Raw genomic sequence first — 22572 nt, 5'->3', positions numbered from 1 at the left:
GATGTTCCTACCGCAGCCAATCCCGGCACGGCAGTGGACGGCACCGGTCGACCTCCTGGCACCGAGCTGGTAGCAGGTCCTGGTCTAGATCGTGGTACCGCCATGACTCCTGGTACCGTTCACCGGCACCGCGCAGCGACATCGGGATGCGCAGAGGCCTGCCACAGTCATCGACGGCTCCTCCATGGCTTTCGAGGCACTCGTCCGCTTCTTCCCATATGGACAGCGCCTCTTACGGGGGTTCGGATGTTCACGCCCGCACGGACCAGGGTCCACCTCAATGGACCTTTTGGACGCCCTGGGCATACCACCAAGCCCAGGGCGAACCTTCAGGACAAGCCCGCTCCAACCCATCAGAGCGTCGTGCACCAGAGGCCACAGTCAGTCGCCCCCCCCCCCCCCAGGTATAGAGGAAGACCCCACGGATCCCCTGGTGCAGCAGGATGCCCGGGAAATGGAGGCCCCTCTGGACGAGGCTTCCATGCAAGAACCACTCCTCCCTGGGGTGTCTTCATCCTCGTCCCCAGATGAGGCGGTAGCTGGCACATCTTCATCAGGGCCCCCGCCGATTGATCTCCGGGCACATCAGGACCTGCTGAGGCGAGTTGCCCAGAACATAAACCTTCCTATAGAGGAAGTCCTGGAAGTAGAGGACCCGGTAGTAAGCATCCTCTCGGCGGAGGCACCGACCAGGGTAGCCCTCCCCTTCATTAAGTCGATCCAGGTGAGGGCAGACACCATCTGGCAGTCTCCGGCCTCCATTCCATCCACTGCCCGCGGCGTGGAAAGGAAGTATATGGTACCATCCAAGGGGTATGAGTACCTCTACGTACACCCCGCTCCCTGCTCCTTGGTGGTACAATCAGTCAACGAGCGGGAACGCCACGGCCAACAGGCTCCTGCACCAAAATCCAGGGTAGCCAGGCGCATGGACTTGCTGGGCCGTAAAATTTATTCTGCTGGAGGCCTTCAGCTCCGTGTGGCGAACCAGCAGGCCTTCCTGAGCCGTTACAGCCACAACACCTGGGAGGCTGTCGGCAAATTTACAGAGCTGCTCCCCCAGGACTCACGCCAGGAATTTTAATCTCTCCTGGAAGAGGGCAGGAGGGTCGCCAGGACCTCGCTACAGGCATCCTTAGATGCCACAGACTCAGCAGTGAGGACTCTGGCGTCGGGCGTAGCCATGCACCGTATATCGTGGCTGCAGTCTTCCGGACTACCGCCGGAGCTACAATACACGATCCAGGACCTGCCATTCGACGAGCAGGGCCTCTTCTCTGAAAAGACGGATCCCAGGCTACAGAGCCTGAAGGATAACCGGGTCATCATGCGTTCACTGGGAATGCACACGCCCCAGACTCAGAGAAGGCCATTCCGCCCCTACCATCAGCGCACTTACCCCCCGCCTCGCCCCAGACAAGATTTCAACCGGAGGCGAGGCCGGCCAAACCGTAGACGGCAGTCAGGTCCTCAAAGGGGTAACACGTCCGGGTCCGAAAAGCCACTGCAGGGACCCAAGGGGAACTTTTGAAGGTGCGCCTGAGAGCAGCTTACCAATCCCCTCTCTGGATCCACTTCATTTCCTCAACTGCCTCCACCACTTCCTACCGTCATGGTCCCAGCTGACGTCGGATCGTTGGGTCCTGAGCACGGTGCAGTTTGGTTACCATCTTCAGTTTTTCTCCATCCCCCTCCCGTCCTCCCTCCTCGTCCCTCTTCAGGGACCCCTCTCACGAGCAACTTATCGTCCAGGAAGTTCGCAAGCTCCTGTCCATTGGGGCTATAGAGGAGGTGCCAAGGGAGCTAAGGGGCAAGAGGTTTTATTCCCGGTACTTCTTAATCCCCAAGTCAAAAGGGGGCCCACGACCCATCCTGGACCTTCGAGGCCTGAACAAATTCATCAAAAAGTTCAAGTTCCGCATGGTAACCTTAGGAACCGTCATCCCTTCCCTGGATCCCAGAGATTGGTACGCCGCTCTCAACATGAAGGATGCTTACTTCCACATTGCGATCTTCCCCCCACACAGATGGTATCTCCGCTTTGTGGTGAATCAGGACCACTACCAGTTCACGGTCCTCCCCTTTGGGCTCTCCTTGGCCCCCCCGGGTATTCACCAAGTGTATGGCGGTCGTCGCTGCTGCCCTGCGACGTCGTCGTATCCATGTCTTCCCTTACCTCGACTGCTGGCTCATTCGAGATACGTCGGAAGCGCAGGTGACCGGGCACATCACCATCATCACGGAGCTGTTTGCGAGCCTAGGTCAATCTGGAGAAGTCCACTCTGGTGCCTACGCGGAGCATAAAATTCATAGGGGCAGTGCTGGACTCCAACCTCGCGACGGCCAGCTTCCCCCGGCACCGATTCCAAGACATAGTGTCCATGGTCACAGGCCTGCGGGCCTTCCCGACCACATCTGCTCGAACGTGCCTCGCTCTCCTGGGGCACATGACCGCATGCACCTTCGTCACCAGACATGCAAGACTCCGCATGCGCCCGTTGCAGATCTGGCTCGCGTCGGTCTATCGACCAGGCAGGGATGCCATAGACACAATCGTAACGATTCCACCAAATGTTCTAGGCTCCCTAGGCTGGTGGACAACGCCCTCCCAAGTGTGTGCGGGCCTACCGTTTCACGCCCCACAGCCTTCAGTGTCCCTAACAACGGATGCATCATCGCTGGGCTGGGGTGCGCACCTGGGGACCCTGCGTACACAGGGTCTGTGGTCACAGAGAGAGTTGACTCTTGACATCAATGTGCGGGAGCTACGGGCCGTTCGCCTAGCATGCCAGACATTCCAACGCCATTTGCACGGTTGTTGTGTTGCGGTATTCACGGACAACACAACAGCCATGTATTACATCAACAAGCAGGGCGGGACCCGGTCCTCCCCGCTGTGTCAGGAAGCAATGCGTCTGTGGGACTTTTGCATAGCCCACTCTATTCATCTAGTGGCCTCTTTTCTCCCGGGAGTGCGGAACACCATTGCAGATCACCTGAGCAGATCCTTTCTGTCCCACGAATGGTCCATCCGTCCGGACGTCCTCTATGTCATTTTCCAGAGGTGGGGGTTTCCCCAGATAGACCTGTTCGCCTCCAGATCGAACAGGAAATGCCAGGTGTTCTGCTCTCTACAGGGTCGTTCCCCGGGCTCCCTGTCAGACGCGTTCCTCATACCGTGGACGGGTCGTCTTTGCTACGCCTTTCCACCCTTCCCTCTCGTCCATCGAGTCCTGATCAAGGTCCGGAGAGACAAGGCCCGCCTCATCCTAATCGCTCCAGCGTGGCTGCGGTAGCCTTGGTACACCATGCTGCTCAATCTGTCCCTGGCGAATCCGATTGCCCTACCTCTTTGGCCGGACCTGATAACGCAGGACTTCGGCAGGATGCGTCATCCGGATCTACAGTCCCTCCATCTGTCTGCATGGCTCCTGGCTGGTTAAGCCAGTCCGAGTTGCGCTGTTCCGATGCAGTACAACAAGTGTTGTTGGGCAGCAGGAAGCCTTCCACGCGTTCAACCTACCTAGCGAAATGGAAACGCTTTTGCTGCTGGTGCAGTCAGCACGGCCACGACCCACTCGCCGCGCTAGTCCCCACCATCTTGGACTACGTGTGGTCTCTCAAGCAGCAGGGCTTGGCGATCTCCTCTCTACGCGTCCACCTCGCGGCTATATCCACCTTCCACCCAGGCGAGGCTGGCAAGTCCGTATTTTCTCACCCAATGGTGTCAAGATTTATCAAGGGCCTGGAGCGACTCTACCCTCAGGTCAAACGGCCTACCCCTACTTGGGACCTGAACCTGGTTCTAACCAGGCTCATGGCGCCCCCCTTCGAACCCTTAGCCACATGCTCGCTGCTGTACCTATCCTGGAAGGTGGCCTTCCTAGTCGCTATTACGTCGGCCCGGCGAGTCTCAGAGCTTCGGGCTCTGACCGTGGACCCTCCGTATACGGTGTTCCATAAGGACAAGGTACAGCTGCGACCGCACCCGGCGTTCCTCCCTAAGGTCATCTCCGCCTTCCATATTAACCAAGACGTCTTCCTGCTATTCTTTTACCCAAAGCCACATTCATCCCGAAGAGAGCAACAGCTCCACTCCTTGGATGTCCGAAGGTCTCTCGCGTTCTACACTGAGAGAACTAAACCCTTCCGGCGTTCACCACAATTGTTTGTGGCAGTAGCGGAACGCATGAGAGGCATGGCAATCTCCTCCCAACGTATCACATCCTGGGTCACGTCCTGCATCAGGACATGTTACGACTTGGCCAGTGTGCCAACGGGACCCCTTACCGCGCATTCTACCAGGGCTCAGGCTTCCTCGGCCGCGTTTTTGGCTCATGTCCCCATACAGGAAATCTGCCGTGCGGCCACATGGTCTTCTGTGCACACCTTCGCATCACACTATGCGCTGGTACAGCAAGCTAGAGACGATGCCGCTTTTGGCTCAGCGGTTTTGCAATCCGCAACGTCTCACTCCGACCCCACCGCCTAGGTAAGGCTTGGGAATCGCCTAATTGGAATGGATATGAGCAAGCACTCGAAGAAGAAAAGACGGTTACTCACCTTTGTAACTGTTGTTCTTCGAGATGTGTTGCTCATATCCATTCCACTCCTGCCCTCCTTCCCCACTGTCGGAGTAGCCGGCAAGAAGGAACTGAGGAGCGGGCGGGCCAGCAGGGGTATATATCAGGCGCCATACCGGTGCCACTCCAGGGGGCGACCTGCTGGCCCACCGAGTGTTGCTAGGGTAAAAAGTCTCCGAACGTGCACGCGCCGCACGCACACCTAATTGGAATGGATATGAGCAACACATCTCGAAGAACAACAGTTACAAAGGTGAGTAACGTCTTTTTCATTTAATTAGCAATGGTTACTGGGGCCTTTGGCTGCTAATAATAAAATGGGAATGGCGTTGCTTATATTTTGGCCAATATCATACTTCTGTGTCTGGGGAAAAAAGATGGGTTGAAAGTCTCTACAGAGACAACTGTCAGACAAGCATCCTAAGCTTTATCTTTTGCTGCAGACATGACCTTTAAAAAAATTGAAGGGCCCTGTTAGGTGCCAGTGTTAAGAATATTTGGACTCTGGCCAGCCTCTTTAAGATGGTAGAGATCTTGTACAATACTCCATTTGCAAGTAGTAATGAATGGTGACACATCACTGGCCTTCCAAACGGAGAGAGGAACATAGTAGGGATGCCTTCTGCCTTTCTCTTCTCCCTACAACCGATGGCAGTGCAAATTAGGCAGTACTCAGACAATCAAAGACCTCAACAAAGGATACTACAATATTTAGAGTACTTCATTCACTTGACTTTTATACTGGGCGGGCTCTACAGTTTTCGCCGCCCCAAGCAGTGTGCCGAATTGCTGCCGCAGACAGTGGGGGCAGTCTGTGCACCCTTAGGGCGGCAGATGCGTTTCCACGGCGGCGGCAATTCGGCAGCAGCTTCTGTGTTTAGCTGAAGCCGCCCCGGACAGCTATACATAGAAGCTGCCACCGAATTGCCCTCAGCGTGGAAACGCGCCTGCCGGTCCTAAGGGCACAATAACTGCCCCCACCCTCTGCAGCAGGAATTCGGCATGCTGCTTGGGGGCAAAACAACTGGGACTGCCGCTCCAAGCACCAGCTTGGAATGCTGGAGCCGGCCCTGCTCCTATATCAGCTGCATAACAATCTAGTTTGCTCCTCATTCTGGGAAGTGCGCAAGTACATTGTCTATTACTATTTTTCAGTCTAGATATGTTTGCTTTTAAGTCCTATATTAAAAAATACTTTCCAGTTAAAATCAAACTTTAAAAAAAAAACTTATTAATAAAGAAAGACCTAATAACTAATGATTTGGCAACCTTCAAATTACTGCAAAATAAATAGCTATAATTGTATCTATATTTTATATATAAATAATTTTTTTCTTCATACTACAACAGCATGGAAAAATTACTTGCCATAATACTTGTGAATGTCTTTCCTTACAGTGATTCTAGTTTAATTAAGAGCAACTGTTTCATTGAATCTTCCTTGTTCAGCTCCCTATCACAGGTCTTGTGTTACTGTGATATAATCACCTTGCAAGTGTTTGTGAAGTATACATTACGAAACCAAATGCTGTAATAGCTGTACAGTGAAATATTGATGTAAGTTAGCTTTTTTCCAAAATACCACCAATAAGGCAGTTATTAAAAAAAAATACTATTACAACCTAATGAAAACATGTATTTATTACCAATGTATGGAAGGACATTTTATGAAGAGAGTAACAAGAGGCTTCTTGTGTAAGTCAGGAACTTAGCCAAGTCATATTTATTGTGAAGCAAAAATATTTAGAGTGTGTTCATTATCAACCTCAAGTGAGAAAATTAAAAAACTATGCAGTATACAAAGGATGATGATGTTTCTTTTTGACTGTTTTCAGGAACTGGTTTCTTTGTGCAATTTCCATAATTATGATAACTTGAGGCACTTTGCAAAGAAGCTTGATCCTCGCAGAGAAGGTGGTGATCAGCGGGTAAGCTAAATATGTTCTTTTAATGACTGTTTTGTATACTTATCAACTGGAAAATGTAAGGTTCATCTGTAAACATAAAACTGCTCAATGACATGTATTGCATCAAAACTTAAAGATAAATTAAGCTTATCCGTCTAGTTTCACCAGAGCACAATTTGTAACAAAGTCTGCCATATCTGTGGTAAGGCTTAAACAGTTACAAGATTTTTTTTTGTAAGATTCATAATTGCTAAAGACTTCAGTATTTCTTTTCCCCAGCTAGAGTGGGTGTATGATATTTTAATATTTAGGATGAATTTCACTATTCTGCTTACTTTTTAATAATAATTTGGCCAACTGGTAGCTTAGTCTTTCTGTTCTGCACTCGTGTGCATGAGATCTAAGGTCAGTATTTTTCACATTGGTCTGATATAAAAACCAGCTTGAGGAGACATACCCACGCTAGCTCTCATCAAGCTAGAGTGCTAAAAGTGGAAGTGTAGCCATGGTGGGTGGGAGGGGCTAGTGCCTGGTGTCTCAAATGGGGTCAAACTCGTGGCAGCTAGCCTCTCCTGCAGCTAATGCTGCCACAGCTGCTCTCCATTTTCAGCGCATTAATTCAGTCAGAGCCAGTGTGGGGAGGTCTGCTGGAGCTGCTGTTTACATCTCCAGCTCCAAGTGTAGACATACCCCTAGAGGCAGTGCACTCAGCACTTGTGTGGCTGGGAAGATAGCTTCATTTTACTTGAGATTAGTGCCCCTTATTAAGGAGTACTATTTTCACGCCCTGAAGAGTCACTCCATTTCTTTTGTACTAAAACATAGTAGAAGTGTTATGGGTGCTTGAGGGTCGGAGGCAAATAGTGAGAGGCTTTCCTTAAGGATTTTATAGGGATCTGGAGGTCTCCCAAAGGGAAGATACAGTAGTATGAAAGATGTTTGTTTTTATTTGCCTGTACATTTCTCTTTATAACTATCTGATATGGAATTATAACTTTATGTATCTCTCCAAAACGGACCATAGCTATTTGTAATAAAATGTGGAGATGGGTGGAAGTTCAGGCTTTTGGCATTGATTGCAAATATCGATAACACGCAGATTTGCTTTCTTCAAGTACACTAATAAATAATGTATGTTGCTTGAACAACCAGCATTCCTTTGGACCGTTGGACTATGAAAGTCTCCAGCAAGAACTTGCTTTGAAAGGCACAGTGTGGAAAAAAGTGTCACCTGAGTCAAACGAGGACATCTCCAGAACCATAGTGTATAGAATGGAAAGTCTGGGAGAGCAAAACTAAAGAAATGGGTTATAGCTTCATAAAGTTCTTCATTTTAAAAGCCCTCAAGCATCTCTAGATTAAACAACTTCAGTTGTTTTGTTTCCTTGATATTTTTGGTTTATATATAAACTTTTTTCTTTTAATATTGTGTAAATACTGTATATGCTATACCAAAAATAGAATATTGACATTTTTAAAAAAATCTGTCAACCAGATTTCATGGTTCCTTAAAGTAAATTTACTTTAAACTGAAAAATCTGAATGTTTTAAAGGATAACTCCTTTGCTATATTTGAGAATTTATACATTAATTAAATGTGGACTTTATGGAGCTGTGAGAAGATTTTGTAATGAGTCCTCTTACTAGATCTGGAACATAGAGAAATGCAAGTAGTATTTCTAGAACATAAAGTAAAACAGTACACCAAAATAAAGTAAGATGACAAATCCCCAGATAGGTATACTTGAAAGAGAAACAGTTTGAGAGCCTTGACATTATTAGCACCTATCTTTTTGTTTCACACACACTTACAAAAGGTATTTAGCATAAACAGATCATTTTGATACACCATGTTAGCAAATACAAGCAAAGTAAATTACCAAATCGTATTCTTTTTATAATCAAATCATTTTAAATTAAGCATGTTAATATTCAATTAATAGATGAGCAAGTAGCTTTGTCGCTTGCAAAGCTTCTCTAATTGCATAGTTAGCTGAGTTAGGAAGAGAAGGATTTCTTACTGAAGTATTGTAAGTGGTCCATAGGAGCTGTCCTGCTAGCTGTGACTCAGTCTGCCATACTAATAATACTACACTCCACTTTTATTTTTAAGAATATAAGCAATCTTAGTTTTCGAGGGATAGAGTGAAGAGAAAATATATTCAAAGTAAAAAAGAAAAATTGGTAATGATTATTAACTGTTTAAAAAGTCTTACTGAATGCAAATGAAAGTACTTCAGTTGTTCTAGCCGTATTGGTCCCAGGATATGAGAGACACAAGGCGGTGAAGTAATATCTTTTATTGGACCAACATCTGTTGGTGGAAAAAGCAAGCTTTTGAGCTACATAGAGCTCTTTTTCTTTTGCCAGTCCTGCAGAGAGCTATGTGACATTTGAAAGCTTGTTCTTTCCAACAGATGTTGGTCCAATAAAAGATAATACATCACCTACCTTGTCTTGCTCTGAATTAATTTTACCAGTTATATCTTTTATCTCTATTATATATGTACTCTCACACATACACATAATATAATTTTAGAAGTTAATAGAAATAGTTTCCCCCCTCTCTTTTTGTTTTTATTTATCTACTTTGAACCTTTGTTTAGTCCTTCCCTACTACCAACATTTCTGTCTTTTTACAGCAAATTATCAGCACGTTAGTCTCAAATAATGCACTGTTCACACTGTGGAACAGTTTGATCTGGTATGAAACGGTCAGCATAAATCTTAGAAGTAGGTTCTGTCAAACAATTAAAATTAATCATGAGATTATTAAAAAAAATCATGATTAGTTTTAATCACACTATTAATAGAATCCCATTTATTCGAATATTTTTGGATGTTTTCTACTTTTTCAAATACATTTCAATTACAACACAGAATACCAAGTGTACAGTGCTTGCTTTATATTTTATTACAAATTTTTACATGGTAAAAAAAGATAAAAGAAATAGTATTTTTCAATTCCCCTCATACAAGGACTGCAGTGCAGTTTCTTTATCATGAAAGTGCAACTTACAAATGTAGAATTGTTTGTTACATAAGTACACTCAAAAACAAAGCAATATAAAACTTTAGAGCCTATAAGTCCACCCAGTCCTACTTCTCATTCAGCCAATCGCTAAGACAAATAAGTTTTATTTTTACAGGAGATAATGTTGCTTGCTTCTTATTTACAATGTCACTTCAAAGTGAGAACAGGTATTTGCATGGCATCGTTGTAGCAAGCATTGTTGTGCCAGGTATGCTAAACATTCGTATGCCTCTTCATGCTTCATCAGCATGGAAGCATGTCATCTGGAATGGTGGCCGAAGCATGAAGGGGTATAAGAGTGTTTAGCATAACTGAAATCAATATATTTGAAAATATAGAAAAACATCCACAAATATTTATAATAGATTTAAATGGGTATCGCAATTATTATTTTAGTTAATTTGTTTTGAGTTAATTGCTTGAGTTAACTGCAATTAATTGACAGCTCAACTTAGAAGTAGTTCCAACTACGTAGGTAATATTATACAGGGAAGCCAGTATTTTCTGAAATTTAGAGGCCAAATGCATAGCCATTTTATGTTGCTTATTGATGCTGATTTTTTCTTCACTCCTTATATAGTTGACCTTGTTGCCTTTGTCTCTAGCTGATTATGCTTTGTTCCACGGCCCCTTCCACTTAACCACCATACAAAGGCCTAATTTATTGTTAATTCCGAAGGTCTGCACAAGTAACTTCTGATCAGATCTCTTTTTAAGAGCTATTGGTATAGTATTTTCATAAAGGTCTCAAACTACATATGTAATTTTCTCTTGGACAGAAAAGTATATAAATATATACACTAAAGCTATGTCTGTATTAAACACCACTCAGCAACATGTAGAGCACGTGCCCATGTAGGCCCCCTAGCATGAGTGCAAAGATAATAGTGTAGCTGGTGAGTCATAGCTTAGACTAGTAGAGGAAAGATGGGGTGAAAGGTATGGGTATGTATGCGAGTGCATACTCTGCTTGCCCAACCCGTGCCTCCCTGTCTGCATTGATATTGTTAGCAGTGTAGGGTCCTGCTGCCTCCTTGATGCCAAAGCCTTTCCCCTCTGCAAGAAAAGACTCCCTCATTGGGGCAGACTGTGGCAGGGAGGAAGCTTGGGCAGTTCCCCAGTGTAGAGCTTGTCCACAGCATATGGAAACGCTCTGCCAGCACCAGCTGTTGGAGCTTTCTTCTGCAACATGGAAATACTTTAGCAGTGAGGAAGAGCTGAGCCTTTCCCAGTTTTCCCCTTGCCAGAGCATTTTCCTCTCCATAGTGAAAGGCTCTGGCAGTGGGGAACTTCTGAAGCCTTTTCTGTCCCACTTCTGCCAGAGCCTGTCACTGAGTTGTGTAGCTATACACCACAGTGTGGGCACAGCCTACTTTTTACTGTGGCATGTAGCTACATATGCTCTATACGCTGCTGGAAGTGGTGTGTCGTGTAGACATAGCCTGAATCATTAAAAGGAAGGGATAGACTGTAAAACAACTTGGGAACTTATAAAACAGGAAAATGCATAAAGCAAGATGTCCAGTGAATGGTGATGAGGAACCCCATCTTGACCATACCAGTTAAGGATTGATTATAGCTAACAAGTACATGTCTCACAAAAATGTAGAAGTGCTATTTAAGATGTTATATAAACAAGTACTGTTGCAAGTGAATCCAAGTGATCTTGTAGCAATACATTATATTTTTTATAATTATTGTGGCTATTCGCATTTGAAGCATACGATTATAGAGTTGCTTAGGCAAGCCTTTTCACAAAATTAACATACTATGGACTTTTGAGATCCTAGTACAATAATGCAGCAGGTACTGTTAATTGCACTTCAGAACAATGGCATAAATTACTGAATGAAAACTCAGCATATAATTTTATCCCAGTTGTTTTGCTTACATTTTTTTCAGGGTTATAGTGAAGTAAGAGCAAGGGAAGGTTAGTGAAGGTCTTTAAATGTCCTTGAAATCAACAGTTCTACATGAATAAGAAAGCTAAGGTAAAACAGTAGTCACTGAGATACTGCAAGCAAAACTCTGCATGTGCACATCTCAGATGTGCTCAATTGCTGTATTTGATTAATTTGCATTGAACATTCAGAGGGATTGCAGGTTGGAGCCTATGCTTCTGTGCTCCCTAGTGAAAGAACTCATATTGCTGAATGTTTTTGAAAACGAAGGTGTACCTGTGTGGGGCAGGGTTACTTAATATAGCTCTCAATGCATTCTTTGCTGATTTCACATTATTTGGAACTAATTTTAAAACTAGCTGAAGTTGGAGAAATTGTTTCTGTGGGATTCAGATCTTAAAATAGTAACCCACAGAGCTTTAAATATTTAGATATGTAAATTATACATGGAGTTTTGAGAAGAGGAGGCAAGTCATAGGTGGTAAATGTGACAGAATTCAAAAAGTGATTATCCATTTATATGGATAACAAGAAATCCAGAGGAGCTGTTTTTTAGTTTTTGTTAAAGTTTTGGAAGGGATATAAGCCAACCTCTAACTATTGTGGATAAGTTGGAAACTTTTTCCTTTGGGCCAGTTTATCCCATAACGTGCCCTCTCTACAATTTCTTGCTTCTCCTCAAAAGCTTCTGTTATTGGTGACTGTTGGTGATAGGTTACACAACTGGTTGGATCATGGCCTGATCCACTATTGCAATTCCTATACATTTACATGTATGTTTAGTGAATAGGGTCCTAAAGAATGTTGTGGTAGGGGCTAATTATTAAATGTTTTTATTGAAGATAGTTTTTAATACATAAAGGATTTAGTGTTCATCTGCGTTATGATAATACTAGTTCTTGATATTCAAGCATCTGTGCTGTTTTTTTCTTTTGTCAGCATCATTAACATTTCATTGGAAATGTAAATACTTTTATAAACTTCATTTTAGCATTTGTGTTATACCTTTTGGCTCAGTTCTTTAAGTTACTTGTCTTTTCCATTTTTCTTTTGCATTGTATGTTTATGTATGTTGTCCAGGATTATTTTTGTATTGTGTAATAAATTTATTTTAAGCCGATTTTATTGTATTTTTTTTCTATCAGTGAAGGATAACTTCCATTCAAGCACATTTTCTGAGACCAAAATAAGATAGTGAACATATTCCAGAAACTTCATCCTGGTTTAAAATAGATATGGTGGATGATACAAGTTAGTTAAAACAGTAATTGAAAACACTTTAAAGAATCTCTCGACTACAGTTTGTGAAATCATTCTTATTTTTTCTTTTTGTTAGAAATAACATCTTAGAAGCTTGCAAATAATAAAAATATTTCTCATGGTTCTTTTCAACTTCCCACAATTTTCTAAAAAGCAAAAGCTAATATTGTTTTTACTTTCCTTATACAGCAACAGTATTGATATCATTCTGGACGTACATGGCTCAGAATAGAATTTTAAGTTCAATATTTGGTCTGGCAAAATAATTGGGGAAGTAAGCATGTTGGTTTTGACAGCCATTCTAGTAATTGTGGCTATCAATCATTTTTTTAAATTAGCAAAGTACAACTTCTGTTAAATCTTATTTTATAATCTAGAAAACATTCCACGCTTAGGGTTGCCAACTTTCTAATTGCACAAAGCCCAATACCCTTGCCCCGTCCCCTTCCCCAAGGCCCCACCCCTTCTGAGACACCACCTCCCACTCCCTCCAACCTTCCTCCCTTAGTCACTCACTCTTCCCCACCCTCACTCACTTTCACTGGACTGGGGCAGGGGGTTGATTGTGGGCGGGGGTAAGGGCTCCAACTAGGGGTGTGAGCTCTGGGGTAGAGCAAGAAATGAGAGGTTCAGGGTGTGGGAGGGGACTCTGGGCTGGGGCAGGTGGTTGGGGTGCGGGAGGGGATTGTGGGCTCAGGGGTGGGGCTGGGGATGAGTGGTTTCAGGTACAGGAGTGGGCTCTGGGCTGGGGCCAAGGGGTTTGGAGTGAGGGAGGAGGCTCAGGCTGGGGCAGGAGGGGAGGTTCAGAGTGCAGGCTCCAGTAGGGGGTTGAGGTGCAGGAGGGGATTCCAACCTGGGGCAGAGGGTTGGGGTGGAGGTGCAGGGTCTGTGAGAGAGTTAGGGTGCAGGCGAGAGTTCCAACCTGGGGCAGGGGGTTGGGGCACAGTAGAGGGTTTGAGGTGTGGGCTCCGGCCGGGCAGTGCTCACCTCAGGTGGCTCCCAGTCAGTGGCACAGCAAGACGAAGGCACGCTCCCTGTCTGCCCTGGCTCCGCAAAACATCCAGCATGTCTGACCCCTAGGAGGAGGCATGGCCAGGTGGCTATGTGTGGTGTGCGCTGCTCGTGCCCGCAGGCACCGCCCCCACAGCTCCAGTTGGCCATGGTTTCCGGCTAATAGGAGTTGTGGAGCTGGTATTCGAGGTGGGGGCAGCACGCAGCACTTCCCTGATCACCCCTGCTCCTAGGGGCCACAGGGACATGCCAACCATTTCCGGGAGCTGCACAGCGCCAGGGCAGGCAGGGAGCCTGCCTTAGACCCACTGTGCCACCAACCGGACTTTTAATGGCCTGTTCAGCAGTACTATCTGGACCTGCCAGGGTCCCTTTTCGACTGGGCCTTCCAGTCGAAAACCGGATGCGTAGCAGCCCTATGCACGCTGCATTTTAACATCTTAAAGGTAGGTTGATTCGGAGTTTAAACAAGTTGGCAGTGATCGTTGCAGCTTTTTGGGGTAATAGCTGACTTTTGAATGAGCGCTATGGCTTTGGTATATTCTGCGTGCTTTGTAACAAAATTACTCTCGATGTCAATGGAAGTGCACTTTGATAGAGTGCAGGATATTAAATAGAGATCCTTAATATTGATGGTTCTGAAACAGGGTTTAGTTTTACTCCAAATGAATTTATAAAGTGTAGTTACTTATAGCATGCTTTGAAAAACATTTTTATAACAAAGTGAATAGAACTGCCTGTTTTCTTCAAAATATAGACACAATAAATCCCTGACTTTAGTCGTCTTCAATCAGCAAGATGAGGAAAGTTTAAAGAAGGGGAATAGCTGTGGGGCAGGGTGAAGGAGTTTTACAATACAGTAATTTACTTTAGAGGTGGTATGTGTCCCTTGTGTTTTGGGTTGGTTTTTTTAATATGTGCCTTTTTATCTACTAAAGATAATTTTTGATGGGCGAAGGGGCTGGGTATTGTAAAGTGGAAGCTGGAAAAAGGGGACAAGTCAAAAAGCCAATAGAGTGAAAACCTTTAAGTATTTACTCATCTGCAATGTAAAGTATTTTTGCTCACACTACTTCCGGTCTTGATACATGTCATTGATTAGTAATGCACAGTGCTTCAAGTATGAGCTTTATCATTTTAAAATCGTAGTGTTCTGCCTATTTCTAATTAGTATCTGGAATGTTATAGTTTTTGTGTGTTTTAATTTGGTTTACGTTGGACAAAACAGGACAGAGTTTTGTCATTCTTTCATTGAAAAGTTGAATCTACAATTTAAAAATGTGAATGTTAATCAGAGAGAGCTGATTTTTGTAATTGTACTTGAGTTTATTATTGGAATGATTTAACATGCATAATCAATTGTATTTGCACTGCATATTTTGTCCTGTTGCTTTGTTTAGGGATCCAAATATCACACAGGATATTCCACATTTATGCTAGTTGTTGGAATGGCAAGAGGCTGTTTAACTCTGTGGGCCTAGCAGTAGTAATTATGCTGTGCCTAAAGCTTGCTAACTGCTTTACAAAACAAAAAAGACATCATTGCCCCAAGGGTCTTGTAAGTTACTTCATCTTTTATTGCCTTCAGAAGTGTTGATGAGGCTGGAAATCAGGTAGAAATCTAGTAAATTAAAGTCACTTTACAGTAATTGTTGCTCTTTGAAATGTGTTATCTATACATATTTCACTTTTGGTGCACGTGCATGAGATCAGATTTTTTTTTTTAATAGCAGGGCCATGCCTGTGCTGCTCCACACCTTCTTGGTTCCTGTAGCAGAGGGGTGAGAAGGAGGCAACCCGTGCTCAGTTCTTCGCCAATAAGAATCCTGAGATTGAGCCTCCAGTGAGTGGGAAGAGAGGGCTGGATGTAGAATTTGTGTCCACAAGATGTCTTGAACTACAATTACTGTAAAGAATCATAATTTCTTTGAGTGCTTGACCATACAGGTTCCACTGTTCGTAATTAGCAAGCAGTCATCAGAAAGCTAGGAGGCAAGTGAATGAAGGCCTGCTTGAAGAGTGCTTGTAGGATTGCTCGGAGGACGCTTGCATCTAACCTATAGGATTGCACCAGGGAATAATGGGAGATAATGGTGTGGTCTGAACATCATTTTGAAGCTCTTGAGTATTTCAGAAATGGGGACATGTGCAAGGCAGGCCACCGAAGCCACCTGGGCACGGGTAGAGTTATCACTAATGTGTCAGGGTGGGTCTTTGTTGGCTAGGGTATAATATGCTGTGATAGTTCTCAGGATCCCAAGGACTCAGTTACCTTGTTCCCAGCCTCTAGCGAGAAGGAGTCTTGCCCGAAGTGGCTGGGTATTTAGCTTCCTAACACCACCAGCCTTTCTGCCACTCAAGTACTCTCCTCTGGGCTATGCCAAACTTGTCTTCACCTTGCAGGTTAACAAGGGGAGCCCCTTCGTGCTGGAGTCCCTTTTGAATTGCTCCCCTGTGGCATCTAGACCCTGACACTGGCTACTCAGAAATCCCAGATCCTCTGCTACCTAAGGAGCAGTGTATCCCAGTTGACCAGTTTTACCTTAAATCATTTCTCTTGTAAAATGCCCAACCCTTGTGAGTACTTACAGTAAAACAAAAGAAGGTGCCTAGAGGAGGAGCCTCTACTATGGACTCAAGAGGGATGGGGAGGAGAGTAATTTTCCTGCAGCTCAAGAGCCGGTCTCCCTGGGTTTGCTCTGCCTTAAATTCAGCACCAAAGGGAGCCTTGTGATGACTACCCAGAGTCAATCATAGCTGTGATTGGGTGCCAGTCTGGCAATAGAATCCGTCAATGCCATAAGGGGGTCAGTGCCAGAAATGTGAGCAGTGCTGAGGGTCATGGTACAGTGGTGCGCAAGACCATCCTTGCTGAAGCCATGGTGCTTGGTACTGATGTTAGGCAATGCTAAAGTGGCAGTGTGCTCCTTGTATTTGGATGTGACTATTGGTCTGAACTTCGACTTTGTTACTGAAGGTTCTGTATGGGACTCTATTTTAAGTCTTGAAAGGAGCTCATATTGGTGTTGAGGGTAATCTAAGCACTGGAGGGGCATGCTACTGAAGGTTTCTCAGAGGGTCTGCCTGGAACAGAGGCTGCCTGCATTGATCTCTCAAGGAGAAAGAGCTTCAGCTTTGCCTCCTTGCTCTTTTGTGCTCTTAGAGAAAGATTTACAGATGGAGCAGCATGCTGGCATGTGGCTCTGACCCTGGCACATAATGAGCATCAGGTATGGCTGTCACTGACTAGCATGGCTGTATCACAGGATGGGTGGATTAGGAAACCCAGTGACTTGGACTCTGCCATCTTGGATTGTGTACAGGAGGATATGTACCAGAGAGGGGGCTGTGATCAGTATCGGGAAAGTAATACAGGAAGAGGAGAAAGGCTGTTACTATACTAAAATAAGAAAAAGGGTGATTCGATTGCACTTCAGGAGTGGAATCTATGGACAGTGTCACTATAAAATCAGCAGTCTCAATTTTAGAATCAGCATTCCCTACCTCAAATATATCTAGTTTCATGTTGAAGATACTGTCACTGATCAATAGCAGATTGTTAAAATACATTAACCGATATGTGCAATGTTACATGAATAGGGGATTTATAATGTACACATAGTGAGCTCGTCAGGGCCAGGAGTATGTTCTATGTGTCCAGAAAGCACCAAGCATATTGTGGGGGCTTTTATAATTAAATAATCTTGATTTGTTAGAACCTAAAGACAGATTTATAGAATTAGCAACAAACTCTCACTCCCATCAATCACAACTGTAGATAATTCTGAAGTTTGTTTTGTAGGATAGTATAAAAACTATTGGCCAGCAGTACTAGATGTGTCACTAGTTAGCGTTTCTGGTTTGAGCCAAACTTTGAGAATTAAGTGAGAGTGCTGTTGGCAACACTAAATTAGAAGTTCAATTTAGTGGTATCTTGCTGACAGGCCCTTTCTGTTGCTTGCTTTGCAGTTACCTTTATCAAATGGAAAAGAGAGTCAAGTCATTGACATGAATGTGAGCATTTGGGCCCTTCTGTATAATTAACAGCTAGTCTTTTTGTTATTAGCTTTGAAATCATTGTTTTTCATGCAGGCAGAGAAAAACTTGTTGGTTTTACAGTAATAGTGTCTGCTTTTTAAGGTCTTTTTCTCCTCTTTTCTGTTCTTGAGCTATGTGACACCAAGTATTCAAGAATATAGTGTTTCCCTGTATCTTCATTACCTTGAAACGTTTTGTTGTATCTCTGTGGTATTCTCTTCAACCTACTTCTAATTCCCTTCTCTGATAATCTACGGCAAGTTTTTCAAGCTATAAACAGCGCCACCTGTAAGTTATGAGGTGTTTGCCAATACTTTCTCTGTCAAGACCAGGCTATATATTAACTTTAATTACCTGGTTTTCCTCAATCTAGGAAGGTAAACGATTCCTACACATAGATGTTAAGATACCACCATTCAGTCTCCCTTAGGTGAATTGAACTGTGTTAAAGCTTACCGGTTTTTGATACACTGCATACTACTGAGATCTGAATTTCCTGCATTTTCTAGTCTATTTGGCTCCTAGAGTTCAGTGGAGTCAGTTGTTGTATTTGTTAGAATTCTCATAAAGTCGTGGAAGTGACCTTGTATGTCATCTAGCACTTTCTCTGCACATTGAAATGTATATATTTACTGGTGTATGAGAATTGACAAGAGATGGCTTTATTTTTCTCTTCCTGGATGTAGATTTATAATTGTGTATAAGTCTTTTAACAGTTAAAATTATTAGTGGTACCCCAGGTAAACTGTGTGCACTTTGTATGCAAGCATTCACCTGGCTTTCCATCTTTATACAATGTATTTTCTTAGTTCAGGTAAGTCAGCCTGTTAAGCAGGATGTTCTCATACTTTGCCTTGCAAAGCACTAAAGGGTCACATGTCATTTGCATTAAATATAGCAGTCTGGAGACATGGCATATGGCCAAACATATGGAACTCCAGCAGTCTGGCCTGTTAGTTCAAGATGGAGCATTACAGGCTGAGATCTGTTGCCTGTAAAAGTTGCACTTCTGGGTTGAGGGCCGCCTTTAACCACCATTGCATTGAAGCATGATTTCTTTCCTGAAAATAATTTTGTTGTATTTCCATTTGACCTGCAACTGGATTTCTGAAAAAATTTGGAGAGAGGTTATTGCGAATAAAATTACATGATTTTTTTAAAATTACATTTTCTATTAAAATAGTTGGGTGGTGAATGAAAACATCAACTGGAAATGTATGTGCCTCAGATCTGGAAATACATTACTTGTTAAGGGAAAGATTAGATCAAGGACCACTTGGAAGCCCTCGTGATTTGAATAATTATTAACAAAACGCTGTGAGCTAAGAACATGGTGCTGAGCGATTAGAAGAGGTAATCGTGCTTGCTTCCTGTCGATGTGATTAGCTAGTCAAAACATTTTCCTTGAAGTAGTAGACAGCTTTTGTTGTATGGTTGCTCAGACAGTGTCAGAAGTATTTCTTTTAGGTCTTTTAACCACGCATAGATTTGGTTTTGGTTAAAATATGTAGAACATATTGGCCTGCTTTTCTGTATCAATACATTAATGTGCATGGTCAGCATATGATCATAAATTCTATCTGGCTGTTCACAATGCCTCTTTCTGCTTGACAGTACTTCTATTTTTAAGAACTTATTTTTCAAAAGATTAGAACTTACCTAATTGAACCTGTAAGTGTTTAGAGATGACATTTACTATTCTCTGAGTGAAATACTTTATTTAATTTCAAATCAGTAGGTTTACTATTCCTAAATTTGGTAGAGAAGGGCAAAATCACATTTTTTACTAGTTTCATGTGTACTATTTATGCTTCTAGACATAAACAAAAACTTAAGGTCTTGTTTGAGTGCTTGTCTATCTGTTTTCCACTGTGTGCTCATGTGCCTGAGTTCACATTTTTTGGCAGTGTCTGCTGGGCCACACCTGCACCCCATATTCCCTTGTATGACACACACAAGGGCATAATGGGTAGGGCAACCTCAGCTGTCATTCGGTTCCTTCTTACTGCCTCTGGCTGAATCAGAAACTTAGCAGTGTCCGAGTCTCTCTCTGACTGTGGTATTAATACTTTTATAGTGAGAAATTAGGGTTTTTTAATCCCCCCTTTATGAAAAAAACCCAATTCCTTCCCTCTTGCCCCCCCCCATGATTTCTCTGGTAAGACTTCTGTGGCACTGGGTCCATCCCTTACAGCAGAGCTGAAGTCTCCTGGATTTAAGAACTGCTCATCTGGTGATGCGGTGTTGTGATGGTCATAAGAGGTGCACCTGTTGTGCCTTGGAGAGGAGTGTATTGCTGACAGATGTTCTGCTTATAGGTCATTCTCTAAGAGTTTTAGGGAAGACTGTCTTGCCTTTTGTGTTCTTTGTTGGGGATATCTGTGGGCCTCTCTGCAGAATCTCGAGTGTCAGAGGCTGAAAAGCTTGAGCAAACCTTTTCAGAAAGTGTTGTTGTGAACTTGGGATCCGCTCACAGCTCAGGGACTTAAGTCTAGAAGAGGCCATTCTCTGAGACCAGTAAAACATCTGTGGTCCAGGGGAGGAAGGACCACTTCTCCAGCAAGTGGTGCAGATCTGTCTCCCTTGCTGGTTCCTAACCAACAAACACAAAAAGGGCAGAGATCCCCTTGGTCTGCCTGTTTTAAGGGTAATTCAAGGTCCAAGATGGCTCCAACTGGCACCCGGTCAAGCACTGGTACGGTGACGAGACAGCAAGTGTGAAAAATCAGGATGGGGGTGGGGGCTAATAGGAGCCTCTATAAGAGAGAGACCCAAAAATCATGACCGTCCCTAGAAAATTGGAACATCTGGTCACCCTAAGCACTGATCACTGTGCCACTATATATGTACTGTCTCTGAGCTTCAAATATTGCACGGTACCAGTCAGTCAGCACTGAGGTTCTTGGTACCAACAATACTGATACCCAACACTTTTGATAGCTTTTATCTGCCTGTCCACCATACAGCCTTTTTCAGTGCAGTAGCTTTTATAGTACTGAGCCATCTGACTGTCTCAGTGCAACATGAATCGCCACTCCTTTCAACTACGGTGAAGATAACATCTTCAGTTCTGGTCAGTACCCCCAGTTTTACTTCTGACTTCAATTAATACTGTTCCACCTCTCGAAGAGGAAGTCTTTCTCCTCTTCCCCTTGGAGCATAGCAAAGAGGCATCACCAAAACACTCTGGAAGTCCTGATCATTTTGATTCTTTGTGACTTTGAGAGGAAATCTAGGGCACACTATTATTACTCTAGAACTAAGAGTTCCAAAAGAGAGCAGTCCCCAGGGCCCCCTGCCTCATACCCCTACCCTCAGCCTTGTCGCTGTTGGGCCCCAGTGAGGCTTGCAGCCAGCCAGAATGCCAGTTTCTGCAGCCCCATCTGGGGTTAGTTCTCCTTCTTCCACAAGACGGCAGGAATTGCTCAAAGACCAATTCCCCCTGAACAGCTGCAGGAACAGACTGTGCTGAAGAGGATCTGCAGGCTGGTGAACAAATCATACCAGCACCTACTCCCTCACTGTTGAGACAGTGGTGGTACCCTTGTCATCAGGCACAAGCCTGATTATAAAACATTTCAAGATTTTTTTATGCCTTATGTTAGACACGCTCAAAATTTCTGGGGGAGTTGTCCTGGAGAAATCCCATAAACTCCTGGGAAGCTTGCTTACATCTTTGCTTGGATTGTGATTGCCAATGGGACAAGCCAAACTCCTCAAGTAGACACAGGTTGATCGGCGATATCAAGTCTCCGTCTTAGGATTTGAACATTTCTGTGTGCACACTCTGTTCCAGGTTGCTAGGAGGGGCTGTGGTGCATAAGATGAGTAGACAACTGGGATCACCAAAATTCATGTTCAGAGAAGCAACCTAAGAGACTTGACCTTATTTGGCTGCAAAAATTATTCTCCTGTAATCGCTGTGAATTTAGACTCTTTTAAAAAAAAATTATTAAAAGAGAACCAGTTTATTAATGTTTGAACATAAAGTCCCTCTTCTGAAATTGAGTTTCTTTAGAACAGGTATAGAGACCTGAATCAGGCATTAATGAGTGTCTCAGTCCCTACAGACTGAGAAGAGGAGTCAGTCACTTACCCAAGCGATGATTCAGTGGCTGAATGAGCTAGAACTGAGTTCTCTTGACTCCTAATCCTTCCCTTGAGCCCTAGCTAATTTGTGTGGGTTTTTTTTTCTTCCTGGGTTTATTTTTGGCTCACTGAGGTGCGTGCTTCTGCCATCTGCCTTCCTGGCACTATTTAAGCATTTTGCAACCTAATCAGGAAATCTGGCCTCCAATTTTGAAATTCCTGACTTTAAACATGGCAAAAGTTGCATCTTCTGACACATTAGGGAAATTTTTTTGTCAAACTTTTCTCTAAGATGGTTGAGAGGTTTTTTGTTTTTTGTTTTTTGTTTTTTTAATGGATGGTAGGAATGTACTTGTTAAAGCAGCTTTTTAAAACCTGTTTAGGTATTTACCTTGTCTTGAATAGCTTTAAAAGAATGTTTACTTCATAGTCACTCTGGGACAGTGGTCCCCAAACTTTTTTTGGTTGTGCCCCCCCCTTTACTCAGCCTGCACCCCTCTGGGAGTCGGTGCTGGGAGCTGGTGGGAACCACAGACAGAGACAGAGGCTGCGGGCTGGGCCATAGCCAGGAAAGGAGCTGGTCGGGAGGGGGGCTGCTGCTGGAGGCGGGGCTGGGTGGTGCCTCCTCTCTGCCTCCTGTGGGGGATGGCCCGGTCCCCTCTATGCCCCTCGAATGTTCCTCTGCACCCCCATAGGGGGCTGCACCCCACAGTTTGGGGACCACTGCTCTAGGACCAGAAGCAGCTATT

General features: G+C 44.2%; 1 protein-coding gene across 4 annotated transcripts in view; it reads left to right on the top strand.

Moving 5' to 3' along the window:
- GLS (glutaminase) overlaps positions 1–22572 on the top strand; it is a 116693-nt gene that overhangs the window by 71348 nt on the left and 22773 nt on the right. For 3 of the 4 annotated variants that reach the window (XM_050916354.1, XM_050916355.1, XM_050916357.1), the window contains one exon: positions 6419–6511. In XM_050916354.1, coding sequence (XP_050772311.1) covers positions 6419–6511 — 93 coding nt within the window. Of the gene's footprint in view, positions 1–6418; positions 6512–7642; positions 12546–22572 lie in introns of those variants that run through there. The other variant, XM_050916356.1, reaches the window with a different exon arrangement.

This window comes from Gopherus flavomarginatus, chromosome 10 (assembly GCF_025201925.1).
Source record: "Gopherus flavomarginatus isolate rGopFla2 chromosome 10, rGopFla2.mat.asm, whole genome shotgun sequence".
NCBI classification, from domain to species: domain Eukaryota; kingdom Metazoa; phylum Chordata; order Testudines; family Testudinidae; genus Gopherus; species Gopherus flavomarginatus.
The sequence above is the reverse complement of the archived record's forward strand: the minus strand, read 5'-3'. Positions and strand labels throughout refer to the sequence as shown.